Source organism: Chroicocephalus ridibundus, chromosome 9, assembly GCF_963924245.1.
Source record: "Chroicocephalus ridibundus chromosome 9, bChrRid1.1, whole genome shotgun sequence".
NCBI lineage: Eukaryota > Metazoa > Chordata > Aves > Charadriiformes > Laridae > Chroicocephalus > Chroicocephalus ridibundus.
The window spans coordinates 50,166,861-50,184,124 of NC_086292.1; the positions used below are offsets into that span (position 1 = coordinate 50,166,861).

General features: G+C 64.8%; 3 protein-coding genes across 6 annotated transcripts; all 3 read left to right on the forward strand.

Annotated features, from left to right (window-relative positions):
• Positions 1–75: 75 nt before the first annotated feature.
• On the forward strand, positions 76–1,692 carry HDDC3 (HD domain containing 3). Its single transcript, XM_063345903.1, has 4 exons — positions 76–357; positions 738–793; positions 883–1,123; positions 1,460–1,692. The coding sequence occupies exons 1-4, from the start codon at positions 207–209 to the stop codon at positions 1,606–1,608; spliced, it is 597 nt and encodes a 198-aa protein (XP_063201973.1). The 5' UTR covers positions 76–206; the 3' UTR covers positions 1,609–1,692.
• VPS33B (VPS33B late endosome and lysosome associated) lies at positions 1,656–9,873 on the forward strand. Its single transcript, XM_063345898.1, has 23 exons — positions 1,656–1,891; positions 2,104–2,184; positions 2,263–2,324; positions 2,544–2,593; positions 2,908–2,975; positions 3,175–3,220; positions 3,576–3,670; positions 4,079–4,183; positions 4,678–4,774; positions 4,985–5,062; positions 5,360–5,433; positions 5,831–5,917; positions 6,003–6,093; positions 6,300–6,374; positions 7,428–7,492; positions 7,585–7,639; positions 7,720–7,766; positions 8,022–8,154; positions 8,438–8,511; positions 9,046–9,147; positions 9,295–9,370; positions 9,444–9,560; positions 9,737–9,873. Exons 1-23 carry the CDS (start codon positions 1,796–1,798, stop codon positions 9,814–9,816), a joined length of 1,854 nt encoding a protein of 617 aa, XP_063201968.1. The 5' UTR covers positions 1,656–1,795; the 3' UTR covers positions 9,817–9,873.
• Positions 9,874–10,249: 376 nt separating this feature from the next.
• Positions 10,250–17,197, forward strand: PRC1 (protein regulator of cytokinesis 1). Of its 4 annotated transcripts, none has more exons than XM_063345896.1 (14): positions 10,250–10,379; positions 10,653–10,785; positions 11,135–11,257; positions 11,604–11,837; positions 11,920–12,090; positions 12,364–12,513; positions 12,950–13,097; positions 13,312–13,448; positions 13,731–13,826; positions 13,969–14,115; positions 14,534–14,644; positions 14,953–15,063; positions 15,544–15,729; positions 16,851–17,197. In XM_063345896.1, exons 1-14 carry the CDS (start codon positions 10,369–10,371, stop codon positions 16,923–16,925), a joined length of 1,833 nt encoding a protein of 610 aa, XP_063201966.1. In that variant the 5' UTR covers positions 10,250–10,368; the 3' UTR covers positions 16,926–17,197. The 4 variants fall into 4 exon arrangements, with proteins under 4 accessions (XP_063201966.1, XP_063201967.1, XP_063201965.1 ...); XM_063345897.1 differs by having other exon boundaries at positions 14,534–14,635; XM_063345895.1 differs by lacking the exon at positions 10,250–10,379 and having other exon boundaries at positions 10,485–10,785; positions 14,534–14,635.
• Positions 17,198–17,264: the final 67 nt, after the last annotated feature.

Here is a 17,264-nt window from a genome sequence, read left to right on the forward strand (position 1 = left end):
GGAGTCAGCCCCGACGTGGTGCGGCGGGTGCTGCGGGGCCGGGGCTGCCCCCCGCCGCGCCGCCGCCAGCGGCAGGACGAGAGAGCGCTGAGCGCCGCACCGGCACCGGGAGCGGGCTGCGAGGTGCGCGCCCCCGACGGCACGCTGCTGTACCGGCTGCCGCGGGGCCGGGGCGGGCCGGGCCCCGGCGCGCAATAAACGGTTGGATGGGGCCCGCCTCCGCCGCGCTGCTTCCGCCGGCGGCCATGGGCTCGGAAGCGGCGGCGCTACTGGAGGCGGCGGATTTCGCGGCCGAGAAGCACAAGGGGCAGCGGCGGAAGGACCCCGAGGGCACCCCCTACATCAACCACCCCATCGGTGCGGAGCTCCGCCGGCACCCGCACACCCGCGTCCCGGGGCACCGTCTGCCCCCGGGATCCCCCCTTTCCGCTGCCCCGGAGCGCGGTCTGTCCCCGGGAGTCCCCTCCTGCCCTGGAGTCCCCCACTCCCCGCCCCTGGAGAGAGCCAGGTCCCCTCTCCTGTGCCACGTCCCTGCCGCCCGAGCGGGGTGTGAGCCCCCCGGGCACTGCCCACCCCTGGGAGGCAGCCCCCTGCCCAGACCCCCGGTATTCGGCCATGGGGGCTCCTCCTATGCTGTTGCCTGGCCCGGGACGGTGCCCACGGGAGCTGCTGCCCCGGCCCGGGGCCGCCCGCTCCCCCCGCAGTGCCCCCTCCCCACTCTCTGCTCCGCGCCGCAGGGGTAGCCAGGATTCTGGCCCAGGAGGCCGGCGTGACCGACACGGTGGTGCTGCAGGTAACGGAGGCCCTGTGCCCCCCGCCACGGCCGCCCCGTGCCGCGGCAGGGCCCGGCCCCGGACCCCCACTGTCCCCTCCTGGTGCCAGGCCGCCCTCCTGCACGACACGGTGGAGGACACGGACACCACCTTCTCGGAGATCGAGGAGCGGTTCGGGGCAGAGGTGCGGCGCGTCGTGGAGGAGGTGACGGATGACAAGGCGCTGCCCAAGATGGAGCGAAAGCGGCTGCAGGTCGAGCGCGCCGCCGGCAGCAGCCCGCGGGCCAAGCTGGTGAAGCTGGCGGACAAGCTGCACAACCTGCGGGACCTCAACCGCTGCACCCCGGCAGGTACCGCCCGCACCGGGCGCGGCCCTGTCCGGCACCGGGGGGCTGACACCCCCCACCGGCACAGCGCGGCTGCCCGGGGCCGGTCCCCGCTCCCGCCCTCGGTCCCGGCCCGCGTTGCTCCGAGCCCGGCCCGGCGGAGGGGGGGAGGCAACGGAGGGAGGTCGGGAGGGGCCGCCCGTGCCGGAGGAGCGGGGCCTGACGGGGCTCGGGGAGCGGCTTCCAGCCGGGGGGACACCGGCGGGGCTGCAGCACCCGGAGACGGCCGGGGCCGGGTCGGTGCGGCGGAGCCTCCCGCGGGCCCCCGCCGCCGGACGTGACGCAGCGCCGTGCCCGCAGGGTGGACGCCGGAGCGCGTGCAGGAGTACTTCCGGTGGGCGGCGCAGGTGGTGGCCGGTCTGCGCGGGACGAGCCCGCCGCTGGAGGCCGAGCTGCGGCGGCTGTTCGAGGAGCGCGGGCTACACCCGGACCCGGAGCCGGCACCGTGACCGGCGGCGACGGGGCCCGGCACCGGGCACGGGAACGGCGGGCGGGGGTGCGGCGCGGCGGCCAATAAACGTGCGCAGAGCTGAGCAGCGTCCCGCCTCCCCGCGTTGCCATGGCGACGGGTGCTTCCGCCACGGGGTTCCGCCGGGGCCGCGGCCGCGTCCGGGCGTTCCGGGGCCGCTCCCCGCCATGGCCTTCGCCGGCCGCCGCGATGCGCCCGAGCCGCCCGACTTCGGTATCCTGAAGCGGCTGGCGCGGGACCAGCTCATCTACCTGCTGGAGCAGGTCCGGGCGCGGCGGGGGCGGCCCGGGACGGCGGCGGGAGGGGCCGGGCTCGGGCCCCGGAGGGATCTCGCACTGGGGGCGGGAGGGCCGAGGGGGCGCGGGCCAGCAGGGGAGGGGATGCGGGCGGGGAGGGCCCGGTACCGGCAGAGAAGGGGGCTCGGCCCCGAGGGACAGCCGGTGGGGCTCCGTCCCCACGCCCCGCCTGCTCGTAGCTCCCCGGGAAGAAGGACCTGTTCATCGAGGCCGACCTGATGAGCCCCCTGGACCGCATCGCCAACGTCTCCATCCTGAAGGTACTGCGGGGGCCGGGGCGGGTGGCAGCTGCCGGTGCTGCCCGCGCTGCCTACCCTCACCCCGGCGTCTCCCTGCAGGAGCACGAGGTGGACAAGCTGTACAAGGTGGAGAGCCGGCCGGCCCTCAGCGCCAGCGACCAGTGAGTCCCCCACCGCCGTGGCACTGGGGCTGCTTGCCTGGCCTGCAGCTGGCCCCGCAGCCAGGCCAGGCCAAAGGGATTGGGGCAGGTGCCTCTTCCCGTTGCCAGCTCAGGATTGGGCTCCACTGGACCGGACGGGTCCCGGGGCAGATCTGCTGAGGGAATGGGGCCGGGGAAGGGCTGGGCACAAGGGCCTCTTACTCCCCTTTGTGACCACAGGTTCTGCTTCCTCGTCCGGCCGCGGATCAGGACCATGAGGTACATCGCCGGTGAGTGGAGCGGCCCAGGGGCAGCTGGCTGTCACCCGCTGTCGGTGGGTGATGCCTCAGCAGCTGCCGTCTGGGGAGCATCCCGCGCTGCCTGGGCTGAGGGTCGGTGCCTGGGGCTACCGGTGTTGCATGGCCTTGAGAAGGGCTTTTGGGGGGGCCACAGCCTCGGCAGACAGGCCCTGCCCCAGGGGTTTTGCTTCCTGACAGAGGTATTTTGGGTCCTATGAGATGTGGGACCCTCATCAGACACAAGGAGCTGTGCCGGTGCAGGGGTTGAGCAGCCTTTGCAGGGTCTGCATGTTTTGTGTCCGCAGACATTGTCAATGCTGACAAGATGTCAGGGAGGAGCAGGAAGTACAAGATTATCTTCAGCCCCCAAAAGGTCAGTCTGAGTGTGCTCTGCTGCCCGTTACCCCGTTGCTCTGTGTCTGCCCGGCCTTTGTGCCTTCCACCCCTTCTACAGACACCAAAAGTTCTTAATTTCTAACCCAGAAATGTTTAATTAAAAGCCCTCACCACCAGTTCCTTGCCCACCCACTCAGAGCCTGGCCGGATCCTGAGGGTCTCTCCTTCTCTTCCAGTTTTATGCTTGCGAGATGGTGCTGGAGGAAGAGGGAGTCTTTGGTGGTGAGTGGGGCTGTGGTGCCTGCCCCTGCCCCTTCCCCTCCCCGAGGTCTGGCTCGCGGTAGCTCTGACGCTGCAGAATCCCAGTTGAATCCAGTGCTGGGATCCCTATGCTGGCAGGACGGGAGTGCGGGCAGGAAGCGCAGGTTTCCTCGAGCAGCCGCGTGCACGCTGCAGCATCGGCACCTCTCCCCCCTCTTCTGGGAGGAGAGACCGTCCTGCCATGAATCCCTGTGGAAAGGCCCCATCTCTCTGCTCCCCGCACCCCTGTTTGCAGGGCTGCCGTGATTCCTGCCCCAGGAGCCCCTGTTTCTGCTGAGGGCTGGGTAACTCCTGCCTTTCCCTGTCCCAAACTCAGATGTCACCTGCGACGAATGGTCCTTCTACCTGCTCCCGTTGGACGAAGACATCATCAGCATGGAGCTGCCTGAGTTCTTTCGCGACTACTTCTTGGTCAGTGGGACAATACTGCTGGGACGCTGCCCTGCAGGGTGGCAGCCTTTCCCTTGCCCATCTGTTGGGCTTGGGATAGAAAAGCTTTGTTCAGAGAGCTGATGTGTGACATTCTGCTCGGCCCCCTCAGCCCTCGCCCTCCTGGGGTGGCTTTTGCCGGAGGTGGCTGCTCTGGCAGGGTGTGATGCCTCCCCTCCTCCACACGCAGACCCCCTGTCCTGGCCCCTCTGTTCCCCTCTAAGCAGCTTCAGGGCACCCCAGCACGATCCTGTGCATATTCCTCCTGGAACTGCCAAGCCCAGGGCCCACTCCATCCCCACTCCATCTCCAGCTGAGTGCCCTGGCGTGGCAGTCGTTTCCCAGCCAGCCTGCCCAGCCTCGCTCCCTGACATCTCGTGGTCCCTGCAGGAGGGAGATCACCGCTGGATCAACTCCATCGCTCGAGCCCTGCAGTTACTGAACTCCCTGTACGGACCTTTTGGCAAGGCCTATGGGATTGGCAGGTGTGCCAAGGTATGGCCCATGCTGCCGGGCTCGGCTGGTGCCCAGGGAAGCCTCTCTGATCCCCGAAAGGGGTACAGCTTGCAGGGACTCAAACCCCATCAACCGCGTGGCATTGTGTCACTATAGAGGTGGCTGCTGCTTCTCCCCAGGCAGCTCTGGGGGCTCAGCAGGTTTGCGGGGGGCTCGGCAGGTTGCAGGGGTCCCTGCCATCCTGCATCTCCCAGCCAGCGCTGCGTGTGCCGAGGTTGGGCAGGGGCAGCCATGGCAGCATCAGCTGCTCGTTGGGGTGTTGTGGGGCACCCCATGCCCTGGAGGGGAAAGCGTTTGTGCCCAGTCTTGGTCAGTGAGCCTCAGGCCCGCTGTGGCCGGTTGTCCCCGTGGATGGCTTTATCCCGTGCCCTGGCTGGCTCATCACAGCGGCACGTGAGGGGCTGGGGTGGGCTGTGGGCCTTGTCGGGAGCCTGGGCTGCTCCCCCGGCCCTGCCACGCTCTGCCCGTCACAGATGAGCTACGAGCTGTGGCGGGACCTGGAGGAAGAGAGCGAGGGCGACAGCCAGGGCAGGAAGCCCGAGATTGGCAACGTCTTCCTGATGGACAGAGGTAGGCTGGAGTGAGGCGGGCAGCGGGCAAGGGCTGGCCAAGTTTGGGCCAGCACCTTGCCCGGAGAAGGCTCTCCCGGTGACGGGGCAGGGAGAGGCTGTGCGGGCTGCGGGGAGCAGCAGGCGGTGTGGGGCGGCCGGCTGCGGGGTCGGGGCCGGGCAGCGAGGGCGAGGAGCGGGAGAGCAGCCCCGGCACCGTCTCTCGTTGCAGACACAGACTACGTGACGGCGCTGTGCTCCCAGGTGGTGTACGAGGGGCTGGTGGATGACACCTTCCGCATCAAGTGCGGTAGGTCACCAGGGGAGGCGACAGGGCGGTGCGGGGCTGCACACCTGCGCAGGGAGAGTCCCCAGGGTTTGTGCCTGCTGTTGTCAGACCGAGAGCCTGCGTGCTGCAGCCGAAGCCGCTCCCCACGGGGACAGTCGCGGTGTGGGGTGCTGCTGGAGGCTCTCCACAAGGACAGCCCTTGGTCTGACCGAGCGGCTGGGTGGGCATCACCTCTCTCTGCTGCCTTTTGCAGCAGGGGCGACACGTGCCGGGATGTCGCTAGTGCTGGGGCAAAGCAGCTCTTCATCCTTTTTGCAGGGAGCGTGGATTTTGGGCCAGACGTCACTTCTTCTGACAAGAGCATTAAGGTGCTGCTGAATGCCCAGGACAAAGTGAGTCCTGCTCACGTGCTTTGGGAGAAGCGTGTCCCCCTGTGCTCCGGTGGCACCAGGAGGGGCTGAGCGGGGCATGTCCTCCCGTAAGCCCAAGCAGGGGCGGCCGGGTGCTGCTGGGCCTCGGAGCACCCATCGGAGCACGGGTTGGGATGGGTCAGGACAGAGACACCAGAGAAGCGTGGTCTGCAGGCGCAGCTCGGTGCCTGTTGTCGGCAGAGTCCCTGCGTGCAGGGCTGTGTCTTGCTCTAGTTGGAATTTTGGGGCACTGGCCTCCCCGGCAGAGATAGCACCTTGTCTCCCTACTGTTCGGGCTGCTGGCAAGCGTCAGCTCCGGGTGCCGCGGCACTGGGGGCTGTGGCTGCCCTGGCACCAACTTCTGGGGTGCTCTCCACAGGTCTTCAGCCAGATTCGGAATGAGCACTTCTCCAGCGTGTTCGGCTTCTTGAGCCAGAAGTCACGTAACCTGCAGGCACAGTATGACGTGAGTATGGCCCCAGTGTGCGGAACGCCCACGGTGCTGCCCCTCCGTAGCTGGGTCGCCTCCCTGGATGCTCTTTTCTCTGCAGCGGCGCCGCAGCATGGACATCAAGCAGATGAAGAACTTTGTCTCCCAGGAGCTGAAGGGACTAAAGCAGGAGCATCGTCTGCTGAGCCTGCGTAGGAGCTGGGGCTGGCACAGCAGGGAGGGAGAGGCCCTTGGCTGCTGCAGCAGCTGCCTGGGCTCCCCGGGGTTAAAGGGCCCTGCTCGTCCCCAGGAGGGGACGATTCTCTGAGCAGTGGGCAGGGCAGCAGGGGCTGTTAGTTCACACGGGGCTGGGGGGACAAGCGATGCTCCAAAGTGGCCATCTCTCTTGGCTATGCAGATATTGGTGCCTGCGAGTCCATCATGAAAAAGAAAACCAAGCAGGACTTCCAGGAGATGATCAAGGCTGAGCATTGTGAGTGCTGTTCCCTGTCCCACATCTGTTGCTACCCCTGTCCCGGCCCTCGCTCCCCAACCCTCTGCTCCGACCCAGGGTGTCGCGTCCCACTCAGAAAAGAGGGGGGGTAAACGACTCGGATTCGCACATCTGAGTGCAAGATGGGAGACGAGAGCTATAGTCATTTATGTTTAGCATGATCTCGATAATCTTCATTAGCATATGCAGGGTGTGAACTTTAGTATGCATTTCACAGATAATGAGGCAAAGGTCAACACTGGGCATGGCGTCTTTCTCGGATAAACAGCTCGTCCTTCACAGGAGGAAAAACAGGGCTGTTTTGTTTCTTTAGAACTGGCGTCCAGGTGCCAGCTTCCTTTCTCAGGAGATAAGCAGGTGTTGGCTTTATCAGTTCCCTGAGAATATGGCCTGCTCAAGGCCTTACACTGAAAGTCTCTTCAGGCTGTTTTATTTAGGAGAAATTACAAGTTGTCCCATACACATGGCCTCACTTATAGAATCGCCTGGGTTAGAAGGGACCTTTCAGATCATCGAGTCCAACCATCACCCCAGCACCACCAAGCCCACCACTGCCCCATGTCCCTCAGCACCACGTCTGCCCGGCTTTTAAATCCCTCCAGGGATGGTGACTCCACCACTGCCCTGGGCAGCCTGTCCCAATGCTTGGTAACCCTTTCAGTGTAAAATTTTTTCCTAGTATCCAATCTACACCTCCCCTGGCGCAACTTGAGGCTGTTTCCTCTTGTCCTGTTGCCTGTTACTTGCGAGAAGTGACTGGCCCCCCCTCGCTACACCCTCCTTTCACTTGTCCCAGCCCTGCATGACCACAATCCTTCCAGACCATTTGCACTGGGGCGGGTCTTGGGGTCCTAAATAGGATCAAGCATCATCCTCAGAGGGCTGGTGTGTGGTGGGGTGGGAGGCCCAGCATCACAAGCCTGCCCTGATCCCTGGGGCTCGGGGAGGGAGGCCAAGCCCGGGCTCCAGCTTGGTTAGCTGGTGAGAGCCCTGGGGGTAGGTGAAGTGACGCCGCCTCTTCCCCCACCATAGCTCTGCTGGAAGGCTTCGACATCCGAGAGAGCACCAGCTTCATAGAGGAGCACATCGACCGGCAGGTGAGACCTCGCCGAGCCGGGGGAACGGGCTGCTCCGGCCGCCCCGTGCCGCTGCGGGGGCTGCAGGGGGCTCACTGCTCACTCCCACCCAGGTGTCCCCCATCGAGAGCCTGCGCCTGATGTGCCTCCTGTCCATCACGGAGAACGGTGAGGTGTCTGGCTGCACTGGGGGGGGGCACCGGCACCCTCTGGCCGTGGCGCAGAGCTCACCCTGGTGCTCCCCACAGGTCTCATCCCCAAAGACTACCGCTCCCTGAAAACCCAGTACCTGCAGGCAAGTGTCTGGGGGCTCACAGCAGAGCAAGTGTTGTGTGTGACAGGGCTGCCCCTCCCTGCCTGCTGCTTGCCACAGGCGCCGGGCAGCAGCGCTCCCCAGGGGCGCTCGGGCTGTCTCCTCAGGACAGCCCCTGCCTCCACGGGCTCCACATGGGCCCCGAGCTCTGCCCTTTGCCTGCGGGGTTGTTCTAAGCAGGCTCCCCACGGAGGTGGCACCCTGGCTCTGTGCTGATCCGGCTGCCTCCTTCCCCAGAGCTACGGGCCTGAGCACTTGCTGACCTTCCACAACCTCAAGCGCGTCGGGCTGCTGACCGAGCAGTCGGCTGGAGAGACCCTGACTGCCGTGGAGAGCAAAGTCAGCAAGCTGGTGACAGACCGCGCTGCAGGTGAGGGCCAGCCCTCTGCCCCCCGCTTCCCCTGGGAGCCTGGGCTGTGGGGAGCGCCGGGGCCGAGACCTGTCCCCTTGGGAGCTCCTGCTTCAGAGCTGGCTGGAAGCTCATGGGAAAGGTGGGCACTGCCGGCACAGAGCATGTCCCCGGAGATGGTGCTGCAAACAGGGGCAGCAGACCAGCAGGCACTGCTGCCAGTTCTCTTCTAGAGCCAGCAGCTTGCGTGTCCCTCTTATTCCAGAGGCTCTGAGCCGTTTCTCCTTGTCTTGTTTTTTTCCAGGAAAGATTACAGATGCGTTTAATTCTTTGGCCAGGAAGAGCAATTTTCGAGCCATAAGCAAGAAGCTGGGGTTGGTATGTCCTCGTGGGGCTGCTGGCCAGTGCCCACCGGTGCCAGAAGAGCTCTGGTGGGTCCATGCCCGTGCCCGGCTCTCCAGGCTCTGCACCTCCATTGTGCCTTCTGCATAGGGCCAGAGCTGCTGCTGCCGCTCCAGGCAGTGAAGGGGCTTTTCCCCTGGACAGGGGCTCACTGCGGGCTTCCTGGTCTGCTCTGACTCTGGGCCCCGGCCAGGTGGGGGCCGGGGCTCACCTTGCCCCCTGTGAACACTGCAGCCCCAGTCCAGGGCTGGCGCTGGCTGCGGGCAGCTGCCTGGCGCTGGGGGGGGGCAGCTCTGTGGCCTCTGTCCAGGGGAGAGGTGACGTGTCCGTCCCTGGCCCTCTGATGCCCGCCCGGGCTGCATATTGGGCAGGTGGTGGCAGGGCAGGATGGAGTGGGGACAGGGGCTTGCTCTGAGCACTGTCCCTCCCCATCGGTCTGCACCTCTTGCGGGGGTCGGTGAAGCCCTGAGCAGGCTGATCCTGTACCCGGAGTCTCGCTCGTCTCTGCAGATCCCCCGGGTGGACGGAGAGTACGACCTGAAAATGCCTCGGGACATGGCTTATGTGTTCAGCGGGGCCTACGTCCCCCTGAGCTGCAAGATCATCGAGCAGGTGAGGCCGCCTGCCACCGGGGTCCTCCCTGCGTGTCCCCCCACATGCCAGCCTGCCTCCAGGGCGTCCGGCGGGGTCCCTCTGCCCAGGGCTGGGGTGGGCAGTGCTCCCGGGGGGCCTTAGCCTGACCCCCACCCCGTCCTCCAGGTGCTGGAGCGCCGGGGCTGGCTGGGCCTGGAGGAGGTCGTGCGGCTGCTCAACGGCAACGAGTTTTCGGTCTCAGGTAGGTCCAGGCACCGGGCTGGGGGCGGGCAGGCCGGGGGCTGGGGGGTCCCACAGCGCTCTGCCCCATCCAGACAGCGCCGTGGAGGACAACCCCGCCTGGGAGTCCCAGCGCGTCGTCCTCGCCGTCTTCCTGGGGGGCTGCACCTTCTCCGAGATCGCGGCCCTGCGGTTCCTGGGGAAGGAGAGAGGTAGGAGCCGCAGGGGAGGGGCAGGGCTCGGGGACTCCCGTAGTCACGGCGTGGAGCCGTGGCTGTGCCCGGTGCCAGAGGCGGCCGAGCCCCGGGAAGGGGGTGCCGGGATCCCGGGAGCGGCCCTGCCCCGGGCCGGGAGCACTGTCAGGGCACCGGCATCGCCTCTCCCCCAGGCTGCAAGTTCATCTTCCTGACCACGGCCATCACCAACAGCGCCCGCATGATGGAGGCCATGATCGAGGCCAAGGCGTGAGGCCCGGACGGGGCTGGGGGGGGCCTGCCGCCCTCCGCTCCCCCCCGACCCCGTGCCAATAAACATCCATCGTGGCACGGATCCGGCTCGGCTCGGCCTGGCGCGGGGGCGGGGCCGGGGCCGGGGTCTGGGCCGGGGGCGATGGGGCGCGCTGGGGGTGCCCCCCCCGTTCGCCGCCTGGCGCATGCGCAGTGGCGCTCCGGCGCCGGCCGGCCGGGGCGGGGGGGGTGTCACGCACCAGGTCACGTGGTTGCTGTCAAGTACTGAGCGCCGTTACGCGTACAAACACGGAGGTGCCGGCTCGGTTGTGATTGGTTTAAATCCCCGAAAGCTTCTCGCTGCCATTGGCTGGCGGCCGGCTTGGGGCGGGACAGAAAAATCTTAACGGAGAGGGTGCGGCCCGACGGGCGGTTGTGGGCGGGGCTCGCGGTGACGCGGTCGCTGGCGGCAGCCAATCAGAGCGTCCGGCAGCGCCTTTTGAATCGGCGGAGCGAGCGGTGGGCGCGGGTCGGTACACACCGGGGCGGATCGGAGCGGAGCGGAGCGGCCGCCATGAGGAAGAGGTGCGGGCCGGGGCGCGCTGGGGACCGGGGCGGGAGGGCGGTGGGGGGCCGGGGCCGCAGATGGCGGACTGGTGGGGACGCGGAAGCCAGGGCGGTGGCCGGCGGGGACCGGGACGGGGTATGAGAGGGCGGCGGGGAGCTGGGAGCCGGGATGGCGCGGAGCAGTGGGGCCCGGGACGGGAGGGCGACGGAGAGCCGGGAGCGGGCGGCAGCGTCCCGGGCCCCCGGCCCCGTCCGGCGGCCGCTGATGCCGGCGCGCCCCCATGCCCTCAGTGAGATACTGGCGGCCGAGACCGTGTCGTGCCTGAACCAAGCCATGGCGGTGCTGCAGGACATCTGGGACGAGATCGGCATCCCCGAGAAGCAGCAGCTGGAGCGCACCGAGGCCGTCAAGAAGCACATCGAGGTGAGGGGGGCGGGGGGTACCGGGCCCGCTCGCCGCTGGGCCTGCGGCTGCAGCTCGCTCAGAAGCACTCCCGGGCCAGGCTGCGAGTGCGGGGCCAGCCCGGGCTAGTGGCAGCACCTGGGGGCACAACCAGCCCGGGCTAGTGGCAGCACCGGGGGCACCACCGTGCCTCTGTCCTCACCCCCCACAGCCCAGTCCTGCAGGCCCCCATGCTGCCCACCCCTTCCCATGGCCCTTTCTCTCCTTGGCCCCACTAATTCTCCGGCCCCACTGGCCCGCCCGGCCTCCCTGCGCTTCCCCTCTGGCGCTCTCTCCCCACGGGCTGCCTCTAACCTCGCCTGTGCCACAGAGTCTTCTGGACATGATGATCTCCGAGGAGAAGAACCTGAAGGAGTATCTGTTGAACAGCATTGCTGTCTGTCGGAAGGAGCTTGACACCCTCCACAGGGAGCTCCAGCTGGCGCCCTTTGAGGTAAGGTATCGCTTTTCACTCCTGGGATCCTGCTGGCAACAGTCTTCTGCTGCCTGGCCTCTGCCCGGGTGTCTCGGTGAGGCGCAAGCGAGACGCCTGCTCAAAGCCACTCTTTCTGAGGCTCGGTGGAGCAGAAGGCTTTATGGCTTCTTGCTGGTGGGGCACGGGCAGACGTTGGCCAGGGGGGCAGGTGACTTGCAGCGTCTCATCTGGTGCTGCTGCATTTGCACCTTCCTGGGGAACGTCTTGTTCAGAGCTAGGGCTTGCATCCCACGTCATTGTTTAAGAAGCCTTAAATATGTAAGTTAGGCCTGCGAGAACAGAGCTGATTTCTGGACTCTTCCAGGTGGAGGAACAAGGTACCATTCTGCAGATGGAGAAGGATTTGCGTGCCCGCGTCCAAGTGCTGTTAAAGCAGAAAAGGGACAGGAAGCAGGAGCTGGAAAGTCTGCAAGAACGAGATCGAGACTTGTGCGACATCCTCTGCGCAGCCCCGTTCCGCATTGACAGCAATGCCGTGCCCAGCCTGGAGGACCTGGATCGTTACAGGCGCCACTTGGCCTCCCTGAGCACTGAGAAGGTGGGCAGAGAGGGGGTGAGGATCTCCCCGGGGGCGGCACGCGAGGTGCTCGCTGGTTTCTAATGCCACGTGTCGCCTCCAGGAGCAAAGGCAAGAACAGTTTGTCAGCACCAAGCAGCAAATCATCCTCCTTATGGAGGAGCTGGACCGCAGTCCGGACACAAGCTTTGAGCAGGACGTGGTGTGCAAGGATGATGAAGCCTTCTGTTTGTCCGAGGACAACATCGCTGCCCTCCAGAACCTGCTGCAGCAGGTATGTTGGCACACCCAGGCAGCGCTGCCTGGTGCAACCTGGGGAGCTGTGGAGGCTGTCGGTGGGCCCGGACAGGAGCTGGCACTGCCGTGTGAAGAGCGACTGCTCGGTTCCCAGCAAGGCTGCGCATTAGAACATCCTTGCGGGAGCTTTTGCCAGGAGATCCTGGAAGATGAGCGAGTGGCTCTGCTGGGTGCAGCAGAGCACAGAGCCTCCTTGTGCCCCTCGGGGCCGGGCTGGGCTGGTGCTGACCCTCTGCCCTCCCTCCCATAGCTGGAAGCCCAGCGATCCCAGAACGAAGCTGCATGCACGGAGCTGCGCTCCAGAATCACTCTGCTTTGGGAAAGGCTGCAGGTTCCTGTGGAGGAGAGGGAGTCTTCTGCGGTGCACATGACTGGATCCAGTACCAAAACCAGGAAAGCTGTAAGGATCCTCCTGTGCCTTTTGGGTGGGGAGACAAGAGCTATGGTCACTTATGTTTAGCATGATCCCAATAATCTTCATTAGCGTGTGCAGGGTGTGAACTTTAATATGTGTTTCATGGATAACGAGGCAAAGGTCAACACTGGGCATGGCCTCTCTTTTGGACAAACAGCCCGTACTTCACGGGAGGAAAAACAGGGCTGTTCTGTTTCTCTAAAACTGGTCTTTCTCTTTCTCACAAGATACAAGTAGGTGTTGGCTTTGTCGGCTCCTTGAGCAGAAGGCCTGGTACTGCGAGTGTTTGGGACACGAAAAGTCTCTTCAGGCCGCTTCGTTTAGGAGAAATTACGAGCGCCCCTTACAGAGATAAATCCTGTTCTGCTCCTTTTCTTCTCATGCTGCCTTATCTGAGTCTGTGCTCTAATCTTGTTGGCAGCTGCAGTTGGAAGTGGACTATCTGGAGGAGCTGAAGCTGCAGAACATGAAATCTGTGATTCAGGCAATCCGGGAAGAGCTGGCTGACTACTGGGACAAGTGCTTCTATGGTCAGAAGCAGAGGGAAGACTTCAGCCCCTATTATGATGGTGGGTGCTGGCTCTTTCTGCTCGCCGACTCCCCTGTGGGAGCTGCAGGCTGCTGAGAAGGGCTGCCCTCAGCTCGCAGGGGCCTCCTGAGGTGGGATGTGGGGTGGAGGAGGAGTAGCACAGGATGGGGTTTGCACAAGGGTTTACACAGGGGTTTGCATGAGGGTTCGTGGGGGGTTCAGCGTTGCTGAATGTGCTGTTGTATCCTCTCCAGAGGACTATACGGAGACCCTGCTTGAGCTCCACGATGCTGAGGTGAAGAAGATGAAGAGCCACTATGAAACACACAAAGATCTGTTTGTGGCTGTCCAGAAATGGGAGGAGAACTGGAAGCTGTTCCTGGAGCTGGAGGTATTGTCTGTGCAGGAAGGCGCTCTGCCCGGCCCCGTGGTGGGTCACTGGGCAGCACGTGCCTCCACTCCCACGTGCCGAGCGCTGCTGGGAAAGACCAGGGAGGCACTAGGAAATACGGTGGGTCGGCGGGGTGCTGTTTCTGGAGCACTGGTGTGGTTTGTGACGGGGGGCTGTGCAGCAGGGATGGCTTCCTCCAGGGGCCGTGTCCTGCGGGGCGTAGGTTGGGCTGTGGGACCGGGTGGTGTGTTTGGTTCTCTCCTGACCTCCCTTCGGCCCTAGAGGAAAGCAACTGACCCCAGTCGCTACACCAACCGCGGGGGGAATCTGCTGAAAGAAGAGAAGCAGCGAGCAAAGCTGCTGAAGACGCTTTCCAAGGTAGGTTCGTCCCGGGAGCAGAAGCCGTAGTGCCGGGCAGGCCGTCCTGTGGCTGACTGAGGGGAAGCCCAGCACTTGGAGCCAGCAAGGGCTGTCTCTGGCCGTGGAGCTGCCTCTCCATGTACCCTCATGTCCTCATCAGCTGCAGGAGCAGCTGGAGAGCAGAGTCCAGGCCTGGGAGCAGGAGCAGGAGGGACCTTTCCTAGTGAAGGGACAGCAGTTCATGGAGTTCGTGAGGGAGCAGTGGCAGCTGTACCACCTGGAGAAAGAGAAGGAGAAACAGGAGCGGGTGAGTGCCCAGCTGAGCGTGCCGCCTCCTGGCCCGGAGGAGCCCCTGCTGCGTCGAGCGCCCACCCGCCTGTGGGTGACCGTGCCCCGTACAGGTGCGGAGCTGCCCCAGCGCTGCCGGGGGCTCGCTGTCCTCTCGCTCCCTGCCCGCAAGTGGCTCTGCACGCGGTCGGCTGTCTCTGACAGCGGGACTGGGTCCATTGCTGTCGGTGTCTGTGTGTGTTGAGCCCTGTTCTTGTCCCCTGCTTGGCTCTGGATTCCTGTAAATCTCCGCTGAAATAGCGGCTGCTCGGCCGTGCCGCAGGCTGTCCGCAGGGTATCGCCCGCGGGCGGGAGCCTGCCCTTCCCCTGGCGGCGAGCGGCGGGAGGCTCTGCGCCGCTCCCCTGCTCGCCTTTGTAAGCGCGGATCTCTTGCGCAGCAACTGAAGAAAAGCCGCCAGATTGAGGCAGAGATGATGTACGGAAGCACCCCTCGGACACCCGCCAAGCGTCGGATGCACAGCCCCCACACGCTTGGCAAAGTAAGGAAGGTAAACTGTCTGTGCGAAGCAGCTTAGACGTGCTGGGAGCTGAGCGCTGCCCTTAGATTAGAGCCCTGCCTTGGCCGAGGCAGGTCTCGGTCCCGCGGGGAGGGCTGGGGGGCTGCGGCAGCGTAGTGGAAGCAGGGCAGGGCCCAGGCCAGGGGCATCTCTCTTCTCCCTGGGGACAACCAGCCTCTTGCACCGTGGTGCTCTGGAGGCAGAAGGCTCTGCGCAGCCGGGGCCTCCGCCTTGGTTTCCCTGGCGCGGGGCAGCCGCTGGTTCCTCCCGTGATGTGCGTGCTCTGCTTTTCCCCTCAGCTCAATGGCACTTCCATCTCCAGCGTCACACCCAACGCCACCGTTCGTTCAGTTTTTGGGGGAACCACCTACCACTCGCCAACGTTTTGTTTCCCACCTTCCCGAGGGAAGGTAAGGAGCTTTCCAGGGCCTCCCTGCCCAGCAGGGTGGGCTGGGGAAGAGATGGGTGAGCTGGGACGGCACAGCTCCAACCGCTCTCTCGCTGTGCTTCCCTGCCTCCCCTGCCAAGCTCCTGGGGCGCAAAAGCCTCTGTTAGTCTGTAGCCTGCTGTGCTGGGCTGCCGTGATCCTGGCAGGATATTTCTGGGACCTGAGGGGGGAGGAGGAGGAGGAGGGTAGTAACAGCATTCGGGAAATCTTCCAGCCCATATTTCTAGCGTAACTGTTCCTCTGTGCTGAGCCTGCAGCTTGGGGGACCTTCAAAACGCGGGTGTGGTGCTGTACGTTTCCAGGATCAGAATTCGGCCCTAGACCCCGGAGGGCTCCTGGAGCTTGAAACTCTCCTGGCTCCGCAGAGGGACAGGCGCCACGGCTCTCCTAGCTCTGTCTACTTGATTCTTGTGTCCCATCTAACTGTCACTTCTTCCCATAGTTTGGCCAGGCTCGGACTCCCAACTGCATGGCTGCGAAGCCGCCCCGTCCCAGGCACAGGGAGCAGAACAAGGAGAACATGTCCCAGCCCAACGGAGCCAACGTGGGCGGTGGATGCACCCCCACAACTCCTGGCCGGCATAACCGCAGCATTATTTCTGTTGCCAGCACCTATTCCGAGTTTGAGGTAACTCACCCCCCCTCACTGGGCAGCACAGGGGGCTCCCCCCTGCCAGAGCACCCCAAGGGGCTCGGCTCCGCACCGCCCTCCCCCTGTCCCTGCCACCAGCGGCTCTTCCTGCCCGTGCCTGCGGCAGCAGATCTCTCGGCTCTACGGCAAGAACTTAAAATTGAGGTCTGGGGGCTGAGGCCAAGCACTGCTCGTGTCACACAAAGGCCCTGAGCAGCTCCGTGGGGAGGGCAACGCACAGGAGAAACCCTGGTGTGGGGGACACCTCCCAGCCCCAGGCAGGGGCAAAGCCCGCTGTGGCCCTGCAGCAGCCCCCCGGCAGTGACGCGGCCCCTCTCCCGCCGTGGGTCTGTCTCCAGCTGCTTGAGCAAAGTCTCCCCCCTGCCCCCGAGGCCGTTGATGCAGCGTGTCCTGGGGGTGGTGGTGGTTCCCAGCCTTTCCAGGGGCTGTGGCCTGGGCAGCCGGCAGCAGCAGCAGCGCTCTATGCCTGTCCTAACCCCCGCAGCGGGAGAGGGCCGGGGGGGTGTCTCCTGCCCCGCCCCCCAGGCAGGGGAAGCCTTTTTCTGCTGCTTGCGGGGGCTCATCAGGCACACGCTCCTGTGGGATGCTGCTTGCTGTCCCCCCAAGCTGAGCCTGCAAAGGGACCCCGGCATCTGTCCCTCCTTTTGGGCTGGTCTCTGCAGTGGGGCTGGGGGCTGCCCCGACTGCTGACGGGGGGTGCTTTCTGCCGATGGATGGGGCTTGGCCAGCGCTGGCTCGATGGAGGTCTTTCACTGGCCTCTGCCCTTCCATTAGGATGGGCTGAGCCCAAGTTTAACATCTTCTGCCACTAGAAAGCCACGAGCGTCCCTTCCGTGTGTTTGGGCAACACCTACTCCTGCCTCTGGGAAGCTGAGGGGCTCGGAGTTCTTTCTCTGCTGCTCAATGCTCACGCTTTCCTGCTCTCTTCTGAAGCAAGCTGGGGTTGGGAGCCCAAAGAAGCAAGTAGGACCAGCCTGGTTGCCCTCTTTGGTGGCCTGGAGCCGTTCCTGCTTTCCTAGAGAGTCACGGAGCAGCAGCTCTCTCCCCGCTGCCCCCTCTCTCACCTCATCCCCGTCTCCCGCTTCTTGTTTCCGCAGCGTAAATTTTCGAAGGCGTCCAACTCTGACAGCTCCTGTGTCCTGAACTCCACCACCACCAATGCCTTCTGCTGAGCTCCCGCCTGCCGCTCCAGCTGCTCGTAGTGGTAGTGAGTCCCCGCTCCGGCAGAGCACGGCGCACCCCTGCCCCAGGAGCCCCGTGCCGTGGGGTTAACCTCTCCTGGCTCCCAGGTGTTTCTCGGGCCAGCCTGGCTCTGCGGGGCAGGGGCTCCCTGCCTGCCAGGGCAGGGCCTGCACGGGATGGTTTTTTTTTTTTTGGAAAAAAATATATACTGCTTTTACTGGGGGAATTATTGAAAATGTTTTTAATAAAAGATTTGAGTAGGCGGTCGTGTTAGGGTAGCGCAGGGGTGGGCGCTGGCTTCCGCTGCAGCCCGTCTGGCTGGGGCGAGC

Excerpts from the sequence above, each read along its gene's own strand:
- HDDC3 (XM_063345903.1), top strand. The coding sequence starts at position 207 with ATGGGGCCCGCCTCCGCCGCGCTGCTTCCGCCGGCGGCCATGGGCTCG. Across the intron at positions 358-737 it reads CTACATCAACCACCCCATCG|GGGTAGCCAGGATTCTGGCC; the intron begins GTGCGGAGCTCC and ends TCCGCGCCGCAG. Across the intron at positions 794-882 it reads CCGACACGGTGGTGCTGCAG|GCCGCCCTCCTGCACGACAC; the intron begins GTAACGGAGGCC and ends TCCTGGTGCCAG.
- VPS33B (XM_063345898.1), top strand. The coding sequence starts at position 1,796 with ATGGCCTTCGCCGGCCGCCGCGATGCGCCCGAGCCGCCCGACTTCGGT. Across the intron at positions 6,375-7,427 it reads GATGATCAAGGCTGAGCATT|CTCTGCTGGAAGGCTTCGAC; the intron begins GTGAGTGCTGTT and ends CCCCCACCATAG. Across the intron at positions 8,155-8,437 it reads GGTGACAGACCGCGCTGCAG|GAAAGATTACAGATGCGTTT; the intron begins GTGAGGGCCAGC and ends GTTTTTTTCCAG.
- PRC1 (XM_063345894.1), top strand. The coding sequence starts at position 10,531 with ATGGCGCGGAGCAGTGGGGCCCGGGACGGGAGGGCGACGGAGAGCCGG. Across the intron at positions 12,091-12,363 it reads TCCAGAACCTGCTGCAGCAG|CTGGAAGCCCAGCGATCCCA; the intron begins GTATGTTGGCAC and ends TCCCTCCCATAG. Across the intron at positions 12,514-12,949 it reads GTACCAAAACCAGGAAAGCT|CTGCAGTTGGAAGTGGACTA; the intron begins GTAAGGATCCTC and ends TCTTGTTGGCAG.